Source organism: Acinonyx jubatus, chromosome X (genome assembly GCF_027475565.1).
Source record: "Acinonyx jubatus isolate Ajub_Pintada_27869175 chromosome X, VMU_Ajub_asm_v1.0, whole genome shotgun sequence".
NCBI classification, from domain to species: domain Eukaryota; kingdom Metazoa; phylum Chordata; class Mammalia; order Carnivora; family Felidae; genus Acinonyx; species Acinonyx jubatus.
Window position 1 is genome coordinate 67,674,242 of NC_069389.1, and position 17,253 is coordinate 67,691,494.

Below are 17,253 nucleotides of genomic sequence, written 5' to 3' on the forward strand. Positions count from 1 at the left end.
GAAGAGGAAGAGAGAGAAGGAGTGAAGGTGTACTTGAAAAAATCATAGTTGAGAACTTCCCTGACCTGTGGAAGGAAAAAGACACTGAAATCCAAGAGGCACAGAGAACTTCCTTCAGACGTAACTTGAATCGAACTTCTTCATGACATATCATAGTGAAACTGGCAAAATACAAGGATAAAGAGAAAATTCTGAAAGCAGCTAGGGATAAACATACTCTAACATATAAAGGGAGACCAATAACTCTAGTGAAAGATCTATCTACTGAAACCTGGCAGGCCAGAAAGGTATGGCAGGAAATCTTCAAGGTAATGAATAGATTAAAAAAAATGCAGCTGAGAATCATTTATCCCAGCAAGTCTGTCATTCAGAATAGAAAGAGAGACAAAGGTCTTCCCAAACAAACAAAAACTGAAGGAATTCATCACCACTAAAGCAGCCCTACAAGAGATTCTAAGGGGGACTCTGTGAGTGAAATGTTGCAAGGAACACAAAGTACCAGAGACATCACTATGAGCATGAAAGCTACAGACATCACATTGACTCTAAACCCATATCTTTCTATAATAACACTGAATGTAAATGGAGTAAATGCTCCAACCAAAAGACATAGAGTTTCAGAATGGACAAAAAAACACAAGACCCATCTATTTGCTGTCTACAAGAGACTCATATTAGACCTGAAGACACCTTCAGATTTAAAGTGAGGGGATGTAGAACTATCTATCATGCTACTAGAAGTCAAAAGAAAGCTGGAGTAGCCATACTTATATCACACAAACTAGACTTTAAATTAATGGTTGTAGCAAGAGATGAACAAGGCCATTATATAATAATTACAGGGTCTATCCATCACGAAGAGCTAACAATTATACATGTCGATGTGCCGAATACAGGAGCCCCCAAATATATAAAAAAATTAATCACAAACATAAGCAACCTTATTGGTAAGAATGTGATAATTGCAGGGAACTTTAATACTCCAGTTACAACATTGGATAGATCATATAGACACAGGATCAAAAAAGAAACAAAGGCCCTGAATGATACATTGGATCAGATGGACTTGACATATATATTTAGAACTCTGCATCCCAAAGCAACAGAATATACGTTCTTCTCGAGTGCACATGGAACATTCTCCAAGATAGATCACACACTGCGTCACAAAACAGCCCTTCATAAGTATACAAGAATTGAGATCATACCATACACTCTTTCAGACCACACTGCTATGAAGCTTGAAATCAACCACAGGAAAAAGTCTGGAAAACCTCCAAAAGCATGGAGATTAAAGAACACCCTACTCAATAATGAATGGCTCAACCAGGCAATTAGAGAAGAGATTAAAAAATATATGGAAACAAGCGAAAATGAAAATACAACAATCCAAGTGCTTTGGGATGCAGCGAAGGCAGTCCTGAGAGGAAAATACATTGCAATCCAGGCCTATCTCCAGAAACAAGAAAAATCCCAAATACAAAATCTAACAGCACACCTACAGGAAGTAGAAGCAGAAGAGCAAAGACAGCCTAAACCCAGCAGAAGAAGGGAAATAATAAAGATCAGAGCAGAAATAAACAATATAGAATCTAAAAAAACTGTAGAGCAGATCAATGAAGCCAAGAGTTGGTGTTTTGAAAAAATAAACAAAATTGATAAACCTCTAGCCATGCTTCTCAAAAAGAAAAGGGAGATGACCCAAATAGATAAAATCATGAATGAAAATGTAATTATTACAACCAATTAGTCAGAAATAAAGCAATTATCAAGGAATAGTATGAAAAATTATATGCCAACAAACTGGACAACCTGGAAGAAATGGACAAATTCCTAAACACCCACACACTTCCAAAACTCAAACAGGAAGAAATAGAAAGCTTGAACAGACTCATAACCAATGAAGAAATTGAATCAGTTATCAAAAATCTCCCAACAAATAAGAGTCCAGGACCAGATGACTTCCCTGGGAAATTCTACCAAACATTTAAAGCATAGCTAATACCTATCCTTCTCAAGCTATTCCAAAAAATAGAAAGGGAAGGAAAACTTCAAGAGTTATTCTATGAAGCCAGCATTACTTTGATTCCAAAACCAGACAGAGACCCAGTAAAAAAAGAGAACTACAGGCCAATATCCTTGATGAATATGGATGCAAAATCCTCAATAAGATACTAGCAAATCAAATTCAACAGCATATAAAAATAATTATTCACCATGATCAAGTGGGATTCATTGCTGGGCTGCAGGGCTGGTTCAACATTCGAAAATCAATTAATGTGATACATCACATTAATAAAAGAAAATATAAGAACCATATGATCCTGTCAATAGATGCAGAAAAAGCTTTTGACAAAATTTAGCATCCTTTCTTAATAAAAACAGTCAAGAAAGTTGGGATAGAAGGAACATACTTAAACATCATAAAAGCCATTTATGAAAAGCCCACAGCTAACATCATCCTCAATGGGGAAATACTGAGAGCTTTCCCTTGAGATCAGGAACGAAACAGAGATGTCTACTCTCACCGCTGTTGTTTAACATAGTGTTGGAAGTTCTAGCATCAGCAATCAGACAACAAAAGGAAATCAAAGGCATCAAAATTGGCAAAGATGAAGTTAAGCTTTCACTTTTTGCAGATGACATCATAGTATAAATAGAAAACCCGATAGACTCCACCAAAAGTCTGCTAGATCTGATACATGAATTCAGCAAGTCTCAGGATACAAAATCAATGTACAGAAATCAGTTGCATTCTTCTACACTACTAATGAAGCAACATAAAGACAAATAAAGAAACTGATCCCATTCACAATTGCACCAAGAAGCATAAAATACCTAGGAATAAACCTAAGCAAAGATGTCAAAGATCTGTATGCTGAAAACTATAGAAAGCTTATGAAGGGAATTTTAGAAGATACAAAGAAATGGAAAATCATTCCATGCACATGGATTGGAAGAATAAATATTGTTCAAATGTCTATACTACCCAACGCTATCTACACATTCAATGCAATCCCAACCAAAATTGCACCAGCATTCTTCTCGAAGCTAGAGCAAGCAATCCTAAAATTTGTATAGAACCACAAAAGATGCTGAATAGCCAAAGTAATTTTGAAGAAGACCAAAGCAGGAGGCATCACAATCCCAGACTTTAGCCTCTACTACAAAGCTGTAATCATCAAGTGAGCATGGTATAGCATAAAAACAGACACATAGACCAGTGGAATAGAATAGAGACTCCAAAATTATACCTACAAAAGTATGGCCAACTAATCTTTGACAAAGCAGGAAAGAATGTCCAAAGAAAAAGACAGTCTCTTTCACAAACGGTGCTGGGAAACCTGGACATCAACTTGCAGAAGAATGAAACTAGACCACTTTCTTATACCATTCACAAAAATAAACTCAAAATGCATAAAGTACCTGACTATGATACAGGAAACCATCAAAACCTTAGAGGGGAAAGCAGGAAAATCCCTCTCTGACCTCAGCCACAGCAATTTCTTACTTGACACATCCTAAAGAAAGGGAATTAAAAGCAAAAATCAACTCTTGGGACCTCATGAAGATAAAAAGCTTCTGCACTGCAAAGGAAAAAATCAGCAAAACTAATAGGTAACCAACAGAATGGGAAAAGATATTTGAGATGACATATAGGACAAAGAGCTAGTATCCACAGTGTGTAAAGAACTCATTAAACTCTGCACCTGAAAAACAAATAATCCAGGGAAGAAATGGACAGAAAACATGAATAGACACTTCTCTAAAGAAGACATCCAGATGGCCAACAGGCACATGAAAAAGATGCTCAACGTCACTCCTCATCAGAGAAATAGAAATCAAAAACACACTCAGATTCCACCTCATACCACTCAGAGTGGCTAAAACGAACAAATCAAGAGACTATAAATGCTGGTGAGGATGTGGATAAACAGGAACCCTTGTGCACTGCTAGTGGGAATTCAAAGTGGTGCAGCCACTTTGTAAAATAGTGTGGAGGTTCCTCAAAAAATTAAAAATAGACCTACCCTATTACCCAGCAATAGCACTGTTAGGAATTTACCCAAGGGATACAGGAGTGCTGATGCATAGGGGCACTTGTACCCCAATGTTTATAGTAGCACTTTCAACAATAGCCAAATTATGGAAAGAGCCTAAATGTTCATCCACTGATGAATGGATAAAGAAGTTGTGGTTTATGTACATAATGGAATACTACGTGGCAATGAGAAAGAATGAAATATGGCCTATGTAGCAACGTGGATGAAACTGGAGCATGTGATGCTAAATGAAATAAGTCATATAATGAAAGACAGATACCATATGTTTTCACTGTTATGTGGATCCTGAGAAACTTAACCAAAGACCATGGGGGAGGGAAGGAATCAAAAAGTTAGAGAAAGAGGGAGGCAAACCATAAGAGACTCTTAAAACCTGAGAACAAACTGTGGGTTGATGTGGGGTGGGAGTGAGGGGAGGGTGGGTGTGTGGTATTGAGCGGGGCACCTGTTGGGATGAGCACTGGGAGTTGTATGGAAACCAATTTGAGAATAAATTTCATATTAAAAATAAATAAATAAATAAATATAATTTTAAAAATAAAAAAATTAAAGTTAAAAATATATTAAAATTAAAAACACACACGCAAAAAAATTGAATAAATCATGCTCGATTCTTGGTGTGTTTTGGTCTGGGTGTTGAACGTTGTTTGATAGATTAGAGATAAAAAGAGGGAAAAAAAGGAAATTGTTTGAGAATTTGAATAAATGAATACACTGAAGTAGACTAGGATAAATTATGGGTGTAAAATAGAATTTGAAAAAAATATAGACAAAAGTAAAGAATATAGTAGAAAAAGTCAAATTATTTTTAATAAAAATTAAAAGTAAAAATGATTTTTTCTCTTTATTGAAGAAAAAAAAAACAAAAAGGAGAAAAAAGAAAAAGAAGGAAATCAGTTGAAAATTTGAAAAAGTTAATACACAGTAGTAGACCAAAATAAAATGATGGAAGTAAAATAGAATTTGAAAAAAAAACATAAAAGTAATAAATATAGTAAAAAAGAATGAAAAATTTTTAATTAAAATTGAAAATAAAATTATTTATTTCTCTTTATGTATTCAATGAAAACAAAGAAGGGAAAACAAAGAATGAAAATTGAATAGGTGGACCCGATAACAGATTGAAATACGAGTGAAATTACTTTGTTTTCCCCTAAAAGTCAGAGTATGAAATGCTTTATAGTCCTTAAACTAAGCACGTGGTGAGACTTGTGTTCTTGAAGAGCGAGGTTGGCCCAACTGGGCGGGGCTTAATGTAACGGTTCCGTTCTCCACTAGATGGCGCTGCTAGCCTACTGGGGTGGAGTGTTGCTGCACTCTTAGGTGTGTATGAGCATGCGTGGGAGTGGTGAAAATGGCTTCACACAGCTACCCAGTCTCTAGTGTCAGAACTCTCTTCTCCCCAATCAACAATCGCACACCCGTCCTCTGTCTTCAGCTTTCGTCCACTGCCTGCTTTTTCACTGTTTGTGACCAAGCCCCAGGCAGTACCTCTCTCCCGAGTTCTAAGATGTGGCTGTATTCCCCGGCCCCTTACTTTGAAGGACTGCAGCTTTGACCCGTTCGCCCCTCTGCAGCCGGGTCTCACCGAGCAATGGCCGAATGCTGGCTGCACCCAGGAACGCCTGCTGGACCCTGCTGCTGCTGGTGCCCCAAGACTGCGGCCAGGTGCCAGCCCGCCCCAGAAAAAGTTCACAAGATAGTGTAGCAGTAGCGTTACAGGTATTATGGAAAATCACAACACACATCTGGCACCAAGCTTCACCCTTAATGACCTTGTTCCAACACCAGCAAATGTGGCCATTCCCTAGGGTCTGCTGGGGCCTGGTGGCCTCAACAGTCTCTACCAAATGTCCTTCCATCAGTGGAACCGCTTTTCCCCGTGTGGCCCGAGGACCTCCGAGACCCCACTCTGCTCCTGGGGATTCGACCTTCCCACCAGAGCACTGCCAGGTATCGAGCTACAGAGTTTCAGACTCTACACTCCACCTATTTACAGTCTTAATGGAATTTAAACCATTTCTACTTTCTCCCTTTTTAGTTTAGTCCCTGTGGCTGTTTCCAATTTTCCACTTTCTCTCCATCTGATTTTGGGGAGGGGTGCTTTTCCCGTAACCCCATCCCCCATCTTCATCCTCTCTCTGCCTACAAAAGTGGCTCCCTGCCTGTTGCAGCTTCTCTCTCCCCAAGTTCACCTCTCCATGCCATGTACCTCCTGAATTCTTTGGTTCAGTTTGTGCAAATTGTTGTGTTAATCCTCCATTCAGTCTTCTAGGTGTGCAGGATGGTTTAGCATTGGCCTGGCTATATTTCATGGACACGAGACACTCAAAAAACTTCCGTGCTGTTCTGCCATCTTGGCTCCCCTCATAAAATGGTTTAGTTTTAACAGTCACATATACTATTTAAACACCAGTTTATTTCTACATGGAAGACTTATATTGGAGACTATTGATTATATCAAGGGGTCAAGTAGTTTTTCCCTGCAGAGCAGAATGCCATTTTAAAAATACTGGATGAAAAGAAGAATAAAAATATTTGATGTGGGAAAAACTAATAAAGGTATCAATTTCTTCCAATGAGCCAGCAATTCTCTAGAATATCTTGACATCAACATTGTTTCTAATTATTAGATAATTTCATAAATATTTGTGATTATGCTACCATGTTACCCATCCTTATCAGCATGTTTTAAAGAATATTCTTTTGATAAAAAGGGAAAAAGGATTTGTAATGTGTCAGTACTTCACTCAAATTATGGAGGTATATATGAGCCTGAATATCTTAAAAACTTATACCCTATAAATGTTCCATGACAATGTTTATCTTGCCTGGGATCTGCCTGAATAAAACACGTTGGCCAAAAGCCAAGCTATAAACCATATTTCATTGAATTTAAGAATAAGCCATTGAAATGTGCCATTATATAATTTATCACTGTGAAAAAAATAAAAGCTACCAATTAAGCTAGTCCAATGCTTTTTACCCATGTGGGTAAACAATAACATCCTGATTTAACAAATTTTAAAATACAAAAATACATCTGCCTTCTCCAAACATTGAAATATTGTATTTGTAAGTTTATATGGTCCCTAAGACACAGATTGTGATAATATTTTGAAAGATCAAACTAAAAAGTAACACATGTTCCTAGAGGTCATAGGTAAGTTTTCATATAGCTGAATAACAATGACTTTTGATAAGGAGGTTACTGTTTCAAATTCTGAAAATGAGTCAAGTATCATATCATATAATGTATATCATATTATAATATTATATTTTAACTGGATACCTGGAGTTTGCAGGGTAGAATAAATGATAATTTGATTAGAAGAAAAATTCTCAAAAAATATGACCTAGAAATAATCAAACAGAAAAAGTGGTGAGGGGAAAGTTTCTAAATAATAAATGATTTCTTAGTAAAGAGTATATCTGTTTTATTTCTGTGCTTTCATGGAGAGATGGAACTTGAAAAATGAGAGAAGAAATCAGCAATAGTGGAATATAACTATTCTTGGCATATATTTAATAGAAACCATCATAATTTCCTTAATGTCAAGTCAAAAGTAGATACATGTGCATGTACCCCTTTTAATTAATATTTTTGTATCCTTTCAGTAAATACCTAGTATCACAATTGCTAGGTTGTAGGATAGCTCCATTTTTAACTTTTTGAGGAAAGTCCATACTGTTTTTCAGAGTGGCTGCACCAGTGTGCACTCCCACTAACAGTATAAGAGAGTTCCCCTTTCTCTGTACCCTCACCAACATCTGTTATTTCCTGTGTTAATTTTAGCCATTCTGACAGGTTTGAGATAGTATCTCATTGCGGTTTTGATTTCAGTTTTCCTGATGAAGAGTGATGCTGAGCACCTTTTCATGAGTCTGTTGGCCATGTGATGTCTTCTTGGGAAAATGGCATATTCATGACTTCTGCCCATTTCTTAACTGGATTATTTGGTTTTTTTCGGGGGGGTATTGGGTTTGATAAGTTCTTTACAGATTTTGATACTAACCCTTTATCAGATATGTCATTTGCAGATATCTTCTCCTATTCCCTAGGCTGCCTTTTAGTTTTGTTGATTGGTCCCTTCATTGTGCAGAAGCTTTTTAATTTGATGAAGTCCCAATAGTTTATTTTTGCTTTTGATTCCCATGCCTCCAGAGATGTGTCTAGCTAGTAAGAAGTTGCTATGGCCAATGTCAAAGAGGTTGCTGCCTGTGTTTTCCTTCAGGATTTCGATGATGATTTCCTGTCCCACATTTAGGTCTTCCATCCATTTGGAATTTGTTTTAGTGGATGGTGTAAGAAAGTGGTCCAGTTTCATTCTTCTGCATGTTGCTGTCCCGTTTTCCCTACACCATTTGTTGAAGAGACTGTCTCTTTTCCATTGAATATTCTTTCCTGCTTTGTCAAATATTCTTTGGATATTCTTTTCCTGATTATTTTACCATATACTTGTGGGTCCGTTTCTCAGTTTTCTATTCTGTTCCATTGATCCATGTGTTTGTATTTGTGCCATTACCATACTGTCTTGATGACTACAATGTTTTAATATAGCCTGAAGTCTAGAATTGTTATGACTCCAGCTTTTTTTTTTCAAGGTTGCTTTGGCTATTCAAGGTCTTTTTTGGTTCCATATAAATTTTAGGATTTTTTGTTGTAGCTCTGTAAAAAATGTTGGTGGTATTGTGATAAGGATTGCATTAAATGTGTAGATTGCTTTGGGTAGTATAAAGATTTTAACAATATTTGATTTTCCAATCCATGAGCATGGAGTATTTTTCCATTTCTTTGTGTCATCTTAAATTTCTTTCATAAGTGCTCTAGGGGTGCCTGGGCAACTCAGTTGGTTAAGCGTCCAACTCTTGGTTTCAGCTCAGGTCATGATCTCACAGTTTTGTGAGTTTGAGCCCCACATCAGGCTCTGCACTGACAGAGCTCTCTCTCCCTCTCTCTCTGCCCCTCCCTGGCTCATGTTGTCTCTGTTTCTCTCAAAAATAAATAAACTTAAAAAAATAAGTGTTCTATAGTTTTCAGAGTACAGATCTTTTTACCTCCTTGGCTAGGGTATTTCAAGGTATTATTAAGGTTTTTGCTGTAATTGTTAATTGGATCAATTCCTTGATTTCTCTTTCTCCTGCTTCATTATTGATGTATAGAAATGCAACAGATTTCTGTATGTTGCTTTTGTATCCTGCAATTCTGCTCAATTTGTGTATTAGTACTAGCAGTGTTTTCGTGGAGTATTTCTGGTTTTGACAGAGTATCATGTAATGTGTGAATAGTGAAAGTTGGACTTCTTCCTTGCCCATCCGGTTGCCTTTTACTTTTGTTGTTGTTGTTGTCTGATTGCTGAGGCTAGAACTTAGAGGACTGTGTTAAATAAAAATGGTGAGAGTGGACATCCTTGTCTTTTTCCTGACCATAAAAGAAAATTCTGTTTTTCCCCATTGAGGATGAAATTAACTGTGGGTCTTTATATTGTTCTTTATGATGTTGAGATGAGTTCCTAATATCCCTTCTTTGTTGAGGGTTTCTATCAAGAATGGATGCTGTATTTTGTCAAATGATTTTTCTGCATCTATTGACAGTGTCATATGTTTCTTATCCTTTCTTTTATTAATGTGATGTGTCTCACTAAGTGATTTGTAAATATTGAACCACCCCTTCAACCCAGAAATAAATCCCACTTGATTGTGGTGAATAATTTTTTCAATGTACTGTTGTTTTCAGTTTGCTCATATTTTGTTAAGAATGTTTGCATCCATGTTCATCAGGGATATTAGCCTGTAATTCTTCTTTACTGGGGCCTTTTTCTGGTTTTTGAATCAAGGTAATGCTGGCCTGATAGAATGAGTTTGGAAGTTTTCCTTCCATTTCTATTTTTTGTAAGAGTTTGAGAAGAATAGGTATTAACTCTTTTTTATACATCTAGTAGAATTCCCCTGGGAATCCATATGATTCTAGACTTGTGTTTTTTTGGGAGATTTTTGATTACTGATTCAATTTCTTTACTGGTTATGGGTCTGTTCAACTTTTCCATTTCTTCCTGTTTCAGTTTTGGTAGTGTATATGTTTCTAGGAATTTGTCCATTTCTTCCAGATTGCCCATTTTATTGGCATATAATATTCTCTTATTTTTATTTCTGCTGTGTTGGTTGTGATTTCTCCCCTTTCATTTGTGATTTTATTTATTTGTTTTTTTTTTCTCTTTTCTTTTTGATAAGTCTGGCTAGGGGTTTATCAATTGTATTAATTCTTTCAAAGAACTAGTTTTTAGTTTTGTTGATCTGTTCTAATGAATTTTTTTCTATATCATTTATTTCCGCTCTAATCATTATTATTTCCTGTACTCTGCTGGCTTTAGGATTTATTTGCTGTTCTTTTTTTCTACTTCCTTTAGGTGTAACATTAGTTTGTATATTTGAGACTTTTCTTGCTTCTCGAGTTAGACCTGTATTGCTATATACTTCCCCTCTTATGGCCATCTTTGCTGCAATCCAAAGGTTTTAGACGGTCTTGTTTTCATTTGCATTTGCTTCCATGTATTTTTTATTAATTTATTCTTTAATTTCCTAGTTAGCCCATTCATTTAGTGGATGTTCCTTAACCTCCATGTACTTGTAGTCTTTCCAAATTTTTTTCTTATGGTTGACTTAAAGTTCATATCACTGTGGTCTGAACATATGTGCAGTATTATCTCTATCTTTTTTAAATCGTTTGGCCTGATTTGTGACTCAGTATGTTATCTCTTCTGGAGAATATGTGCTCTCAAAAAGAATGTGTATTGTGCTGCTTTAGAATGAAATTTTCTGAATATATCTGTTAAGTCTATCTGGCCCCATGTGTCATTCAAAGCCATTGTTTCCTTGTTGAGTTTCTGCTTAGATGATCTGTCCATCGTTGTGAGTGGGGTGTTAAAGTCCATTACTATTATTTTATTGTTATCAATGAGTTTTTTCATGTTTGTTATCAATTGGTTTATGTATTTGGGTGTTTTCAAGTTGTGGGCATAAATATTTACAATTGTTAAAGTCTCTTGTTGGATAGACCCCTGGATTATAATATACTGCCCTTCTTCAGTATTTGGTTTAAAAGTTACAGTCTTTGGTTTAAAATATAGTTCCTCAAAATAAGTCTGGCCACGTTGCCTTTATTTTGATGTCCATTAGCATGACAGATGGATTTCTATCCCCTCACTCTCAATCTGCATAGATCTTTAGGTCTAAAAATGAGTCTGGGACTGTTGGGTGGCTCAGTTGGTTGAGAATCTGACTCTTGATTTCAGCTCAAGTCATGATCCCAGGATAGTGGTATTGAGCCCTGCATCAAGCTCCATGAAAGCGTAGAGCTTGCTTAAGATTCTCTCACTCTCCCTCTGTCCTTTTCCCCTGCTCATGCTCCCTCTCTCTCTTTAAAAAGAATGAAATAAAGTGAGTATGGTTTAGGCTGAATATAGATGGGTCTTGTTTTTTTTTATCCATTCTGACACTTTTGTTTGTAGCATTTAGTCCATTTACATTTAGAGTGATTATTGAGACGTATTAATTTAGTGGATTGTATTACCTGTAAAGTCATTGTTTCTGGAGATTTTCTCTGTTCCTTTCTAATATTTGTTGTCTTTTATTTTTCTTTCCCACTCAAAGAGTCCCATTTAATATTTCTTGCAGAGCTGGTTTAGTTTTCATGAACTCTTTTAGTTGTTGCTTGTCTGGGAAACTATCTCTCCCCCTATTCTGAATGACAGATTGCTGGATAAAGTATTCTTGGCTACATATTTTTCCCATTCAGCATATTGAATATATCATACCCTTCTGGCCTGCCAGGTTTCTGTGGAGAGGTCTGCTACTAACCTGATTTGTCTTCCCTTGTAGTTTTGGGATTTCTTTTCCCCTGCTACTCTCAGGATTCTTTCCTTAAGTTTTTCACTTTGCAACTTTTCCAATGATATGTGTTGGTGTCAGCCTGCTTTTGTTGATTTTGATGGGAGTTCTCTGTGACTTCTGTATATGGATATATGTTTCTTTCCCTAGATTAGGGAAGTTTTCAGCTATAATTTTCTCAAATAAACCTTCTTCCCTGTTTCCCTCTCTTCTTCTGGAACTCCTATGATACAAATGTTATGACACTTATATGTAATTGCTGAATTCCCTAAATCTATGTTTATGACCCAATATTTTTCTTTCTCTCTTATTTTCAGCTTCATTATTTTCTATAATTTTATCTTCTATATTACTTATTCATATTTCTGCTACTTCCATCATTCTGGTCATTACATCCAGTTCATTTCACATCTCAGTTATAGCATTTTTTATTTCGATCTGACTAGTTTTTAGTTTTTTTTTTTTCTCTGTGATAAGGGTCTTTCTGGTTTCTTCTATTCTTTTCTGAAGCCCAGGTAGTATCTTTATTATTCTTGTTTTAAATTCTGATTTAGGCATATTCTTTATGTATATTGTGATTAACTCCCTAGCTGTGATCTCTTCTTGTTCTTTCTTTTGGGATGAATTTCTCCAGCTTGGCATTTTGTGTAGGTCTCTGTCTTTTGTGTGATTGTAAAGCCTGTTCCTGGTCCTATTTCCACTATAGCTGAAGTGTTGCAGCAGTCTATGATCAGTAGATCTGGTGTCTGAGGTGTGTGTGTGGGGGGGGAAGGGGGAGGTTGTGCTAATCTTATGGGGGGGGCTTGCTGCTGTTCTATTTCTTAATCACACTTGGCCTAATAAAAACGCACCATCAGAGAACGGGGAGAGCATGGTTGGTGTAAGCCACTCAAGTCTCCACTGTATGCAATGTGTTGCTTCCTGAAGTCCATCTGTGATGATAGGGGTGAAAACTGACATTGCTTCAATCTCTTCCCTGAGGAGAGGAGTGCCAGCCCCTGTTCGGGAAGCCCTCATAGAAGAACGAACAATCTGCCCTCGTATGTCCTAGACTTCCATCAGATCTCTGCCTTCACTCTGTGTCCAAGCCATCTGGCCATCTGGCAGTGCATGCTTCTGTGTTTTATCTCATGCGCATGCCTGGTTTTCAGAACTCCAAATTTTAGGCTCCTGGCACAGTGCAGACTCACACTGATCCTCTGGAGGTGGGTTTCACCCTGCTGTTATTAGTGCAGGTTTGTTCCAGAAGGGCACTGCATGATTCTGCAAGGTCTTGGATTTCACAGTAAAGTGTAGCAAAAAGCTGCCATCCAGGTTAGCTGCCCTCAGCAGGCATCTCTGCTCATATGCTAATGAAAGGGGTAGCCCTATAGCACCTGTCAACTCTTTTGTTCCCTGAAAAGTAGTGCCACCTCTCCCAAATATACCCCAAGAAGGGTAGAACTATTATCTCTCAGCGCAACCTGGAGATCCTCAGAGCATGCTGTCCAATCCCGAACCTCTGACTTTCTTATCCACAGGAGTACGACTATGCCTGATGGTCTTGACAGACTTTGAGCTCTGCTGCTTATAAAAACGGTGATCATCAGACCTTCTCATTTTCTCAGTCAACAGTTTCTGCATGTGTTTTTCTTGTGCAACCCCCTGCATTCTGCTCTCTCTCTCTCTGTCTCTCCTATCTCTCTGAGCAGGGCTCCCTGCCCTCAACAGCCCCCATGATTCTTTTCTCCTCCAAGTCACATCTCTGTACCTCTAGCTTCCACAATGTGGACTCTTTTCTCCCTCCAGTTGTGCAGTTTGTTCTCTCAGTCCTTAGATAGATTTCCTGTGTGTTCAGAATGATTTGATAATTATCTAGCTGTGTTTCAGGGATGAGGCAAGTATAATGTTCTCCTACTTCTCCACCATCTTAACTCCTCTTCCTCCCAGCTTTCATTTTTTAAATCAGCTAAACAAGAAGAAAAAGGTTTTGAATTTTTATACTTACCCATATTCATCTTTTCTTGGTCAAGAAAGTAGTATCATGTATTATTAAAAACCTCAGCAGGACTTTTATGACTCTGGAGGAAGGTCCCTCTTTTTTGGAAAGACAAGTTAACATTTGTTGTAAGATACCAATATGTAATTACATATTTTTAACTGCGTATTGCCATGCAGTGAGGAAATGTTCAATGGATTTGTCATCAAAGCATGGAGTTTCCTTTAAAAGATTTATTTTTGCAATTGGGCTTTCTCTTCTCTTTGAGCTAATTACAAAGAACAGTAATAGGCAAGAACAATATCAATAAAGAAAGATTATTGATGTAGTAGATGTTTATACATGTGTTTGTATGCATTTGACAGTGTGGATACAGTAAATTAATTTGGACATGTGTCAAAAGTAATCATTGAGATTTAATAACATTTAATAAATGAAAATTGTATTTCATATAATTAAATTTTAAGTTAATATGAACATAATTACTGACAATTATCATAAGATAATGTCATTACAAGTAGAAATTCAACCCTGTGACTCCAAGGGTTTGCATCCCTCAGAGGAGTAGGGAATTTTCTGTGTTCAGAATCAAGTAATAGGAATTAATTGAACTATAGCTCTCCAATATGTCCACTTAGTATCCCAGATCACCACAATTACTATCAGTGCCATTTAAAGAGTTTGGGAAGCCTTTACAAAGATTTACAATTGATCGTTATTACAAGAAAAATAGTAACTGGGGAATAATCAGGATACAAATTTTTCAAAATAGAAAAATAGAAGAAAAGGTGATAATCATATTTCAAAAATTACATATTATAATCCAATCCTTTATCATATGGAAAATTAATTTATTTCTGTGTTCTTTTCTGAATTTAGCTAGTTTATGTAGCTCATGCTTAAATATGGGGCAGAATCCATCACTCTATTATAAGAAATCTAAGTTGTTACTTCCTGTATCCAACTTTTCAGAACAGAAAATGTCATCAAGTGTGGGTTAACGTTTATTTTATGGAATATTTTCTTGTATCTGAGAAATTCAGAAAAAGAAGAAAAACACTATTGCATTATTATGCCACTATTGCTCAATTTTATATAAAATCTCATGTACTTTGAAGTTTGGAATAGAATACTAGACATTCTGAAAGTTTATTTTCCTATATCACTCCTCTTAAATATTGAGTAGAAGCATGTAAAAATGTCTACCTATACTTCCATGGTGGAAGTAATTCATAAAGCACACTACAAAATAAAGCACACAATAAAATTAGACTGGCAAGCAGTCTTTTGAGATACTCAGGCTATTGTTCCCTGCTTCATCCCTGGGAAATATAGAGATTACTGTACAGCTTCCTTTCAAAATATGTCCAGTTGCTCCTTTGTCCCACATTGCTATAACAAATGGTGGTTAGTTGTAACCATGGCAACAGAATGGAATGTGATTTACATGATGACAAAGCAGATGGTTTAATGTTCAGCAGTCAGAAGGAAAGATCAGTAACTGATTTCTTGGCTTCAAGACTTACTTAACTCATTCAAGTTAATTTTACCTGCAATGAAATTCTTTGGAGATTATCTAAGAACAAAATTTAAAAATCTTTGCCTCCCATCTCAGAAATATAAACCTTTCTGGCATGTGTACACTATTCATTAAAATGTCCTTTATTTCTTCTTCTTTCCCAATATAATGAAGTTAGATTCCAATAGGTCTGAACAGCATAAATAGAAGGAAAAAAGCCTTCAATTAATTTATTTACTAAGTACCCCAGAACAATGTGTTAATGGATGGCAAATTTTGAGGAAATTACATTATAATGAAAATAATTTAATTGTACCGGGAATGAAAAAATACCCAGTTGTGAAAATAACTGGGTCTGCTTATGAGTGTAAACTAGATATAGTCTTACTCTACTTTCTGTGATATCATAGTTCTGGCTAACTAATTCTATGTTCTAAAACGTTATCACTTTTTAAATATTCTTTTCATTATTTATGTTATAGTTATATTGAAGTTGACCTAAACTCATGGTTCAAATAATTCCCTTTCAGTGCTCTTCTTTTTTACCCAGAGAAATATGGGTGGCTCTCTGTTCTGTGAAGGAAGCCAATGCAGCTCATTTTCATATCTGTTAATTATTACAGCTCTTGTTAGGCCTTACCATCAATATATATTTGCAATTAAAGCTCATTGCCCTTTCTTTTTATTCTTTAGCATTCTACAAGAAAAAGCTTAAGTATTTATAAAGCCATGAAATCCAAATAACCCTATCTTTTGGTCTTTCTTCTACAATCTCATTTTTCTGGCCCCATTAATAGAAATTAAATATAAGTACTAAGGATGTGTAATATTAAAAAAAAAAAAAAACAACTAATGCCTGGACAACTGTTTTACCAGACATCTGGTTCCACACTGGCTGATTGCATGGTAAGCCAAAAGTTAGGGAAATTACATTACTATCATTAGGTGGTTTATCACTTAAGTATTCTAAAGAGCAGGAATTTCCTCAAGTTCTTTCATAGTTATTTAAATTCAAGAATTGGTAGCTGGTTGATTTTTTATATTGACTCTGAGGTAAGTTACAGTTGTGATGGGGGACTTGAACTATTTGGACAGCTGCTTGAAAATGTCATTCTATTAATAGCAAGACATGTGTCTGACTATGCCCGCCATTCCCTTCCTTCATTACAATTTATTATGAGATGACATGGTCACTTTTTTCCAAGGCTTCTAGGTCTTCTAAATAGCTCTTTTTTGTTCAAAATTTGGACCAGAGAAACTTCCTTCATGGTTTTCTTTTCTGAGAAATGAAATTGCCAAGAGTGCAAGTCTTCAGACTCAGGTGAAGTTTTTCTCAGGGTATGGGGATGGGAACTAAATATTTAACATATTACTTCAGAAGGAGGGTCAATAATCTTATGGGGGAGATGCCAGAAGTTTAAGAAGTTAGACTTTTGTCTTAAAGAGCTGTTTTACAAAGTATCTCCAAACATAAATATTCTGTGAGATATAAAAATGTTGGATGAATATAAACACAATTTGCAGATGATTAAATAACTGCACTAAAATACTAGTATTTAATGCATTTAAGCTTAATTCCTACAGAAGTAGAATTGAAGCTCATTGTGCATTAATTATAGTTCACCTTATCTTGGCTTTCTTAACAGCTTAACTTCTTTTTAAAATATAGTTTCCTCTTCCTTGGCTGTATATTCTTCCTAAATTATTTTGATTTTTTCCTCTTAGAATAAAGTTGAAAGGCAAGATATGCCAGGAGAAGATCAGGTAAGAAAATGATAGTAACAACAGCAACAAAATTATATTGA

At 36.1% G+C, this 17,253-nt stretch overlaps 1 protein-coding gene across 2 annotated transcripts in view; it reads left to right on the top strand.

The window, feature by feature from the left end:
- LOC106983764 (uncharacterized) overlaps nt 1-17,253 on the top strand; it is a 415,282-nt gene that overhangs the window by 102,453 nt on the left and 295,576 nt on the right. Inside the window, exon 5 of one of the 2 annotated variants that reach the window (XM_027053762.2) lies at nt 17,174-17,212. The exons of the other annotated variant lie outside the window; for it this stretch is intronic. Within the exon in view, the coding sequence (XP_026909563.1) occupies nt 17,174-17,212 (39 nt within the window). The remainder of the gene's footprint in view (nt 1-17,173; nt 17,213-17,253) is intronic. 2 annotated transcript variants of the gene reach the window in all.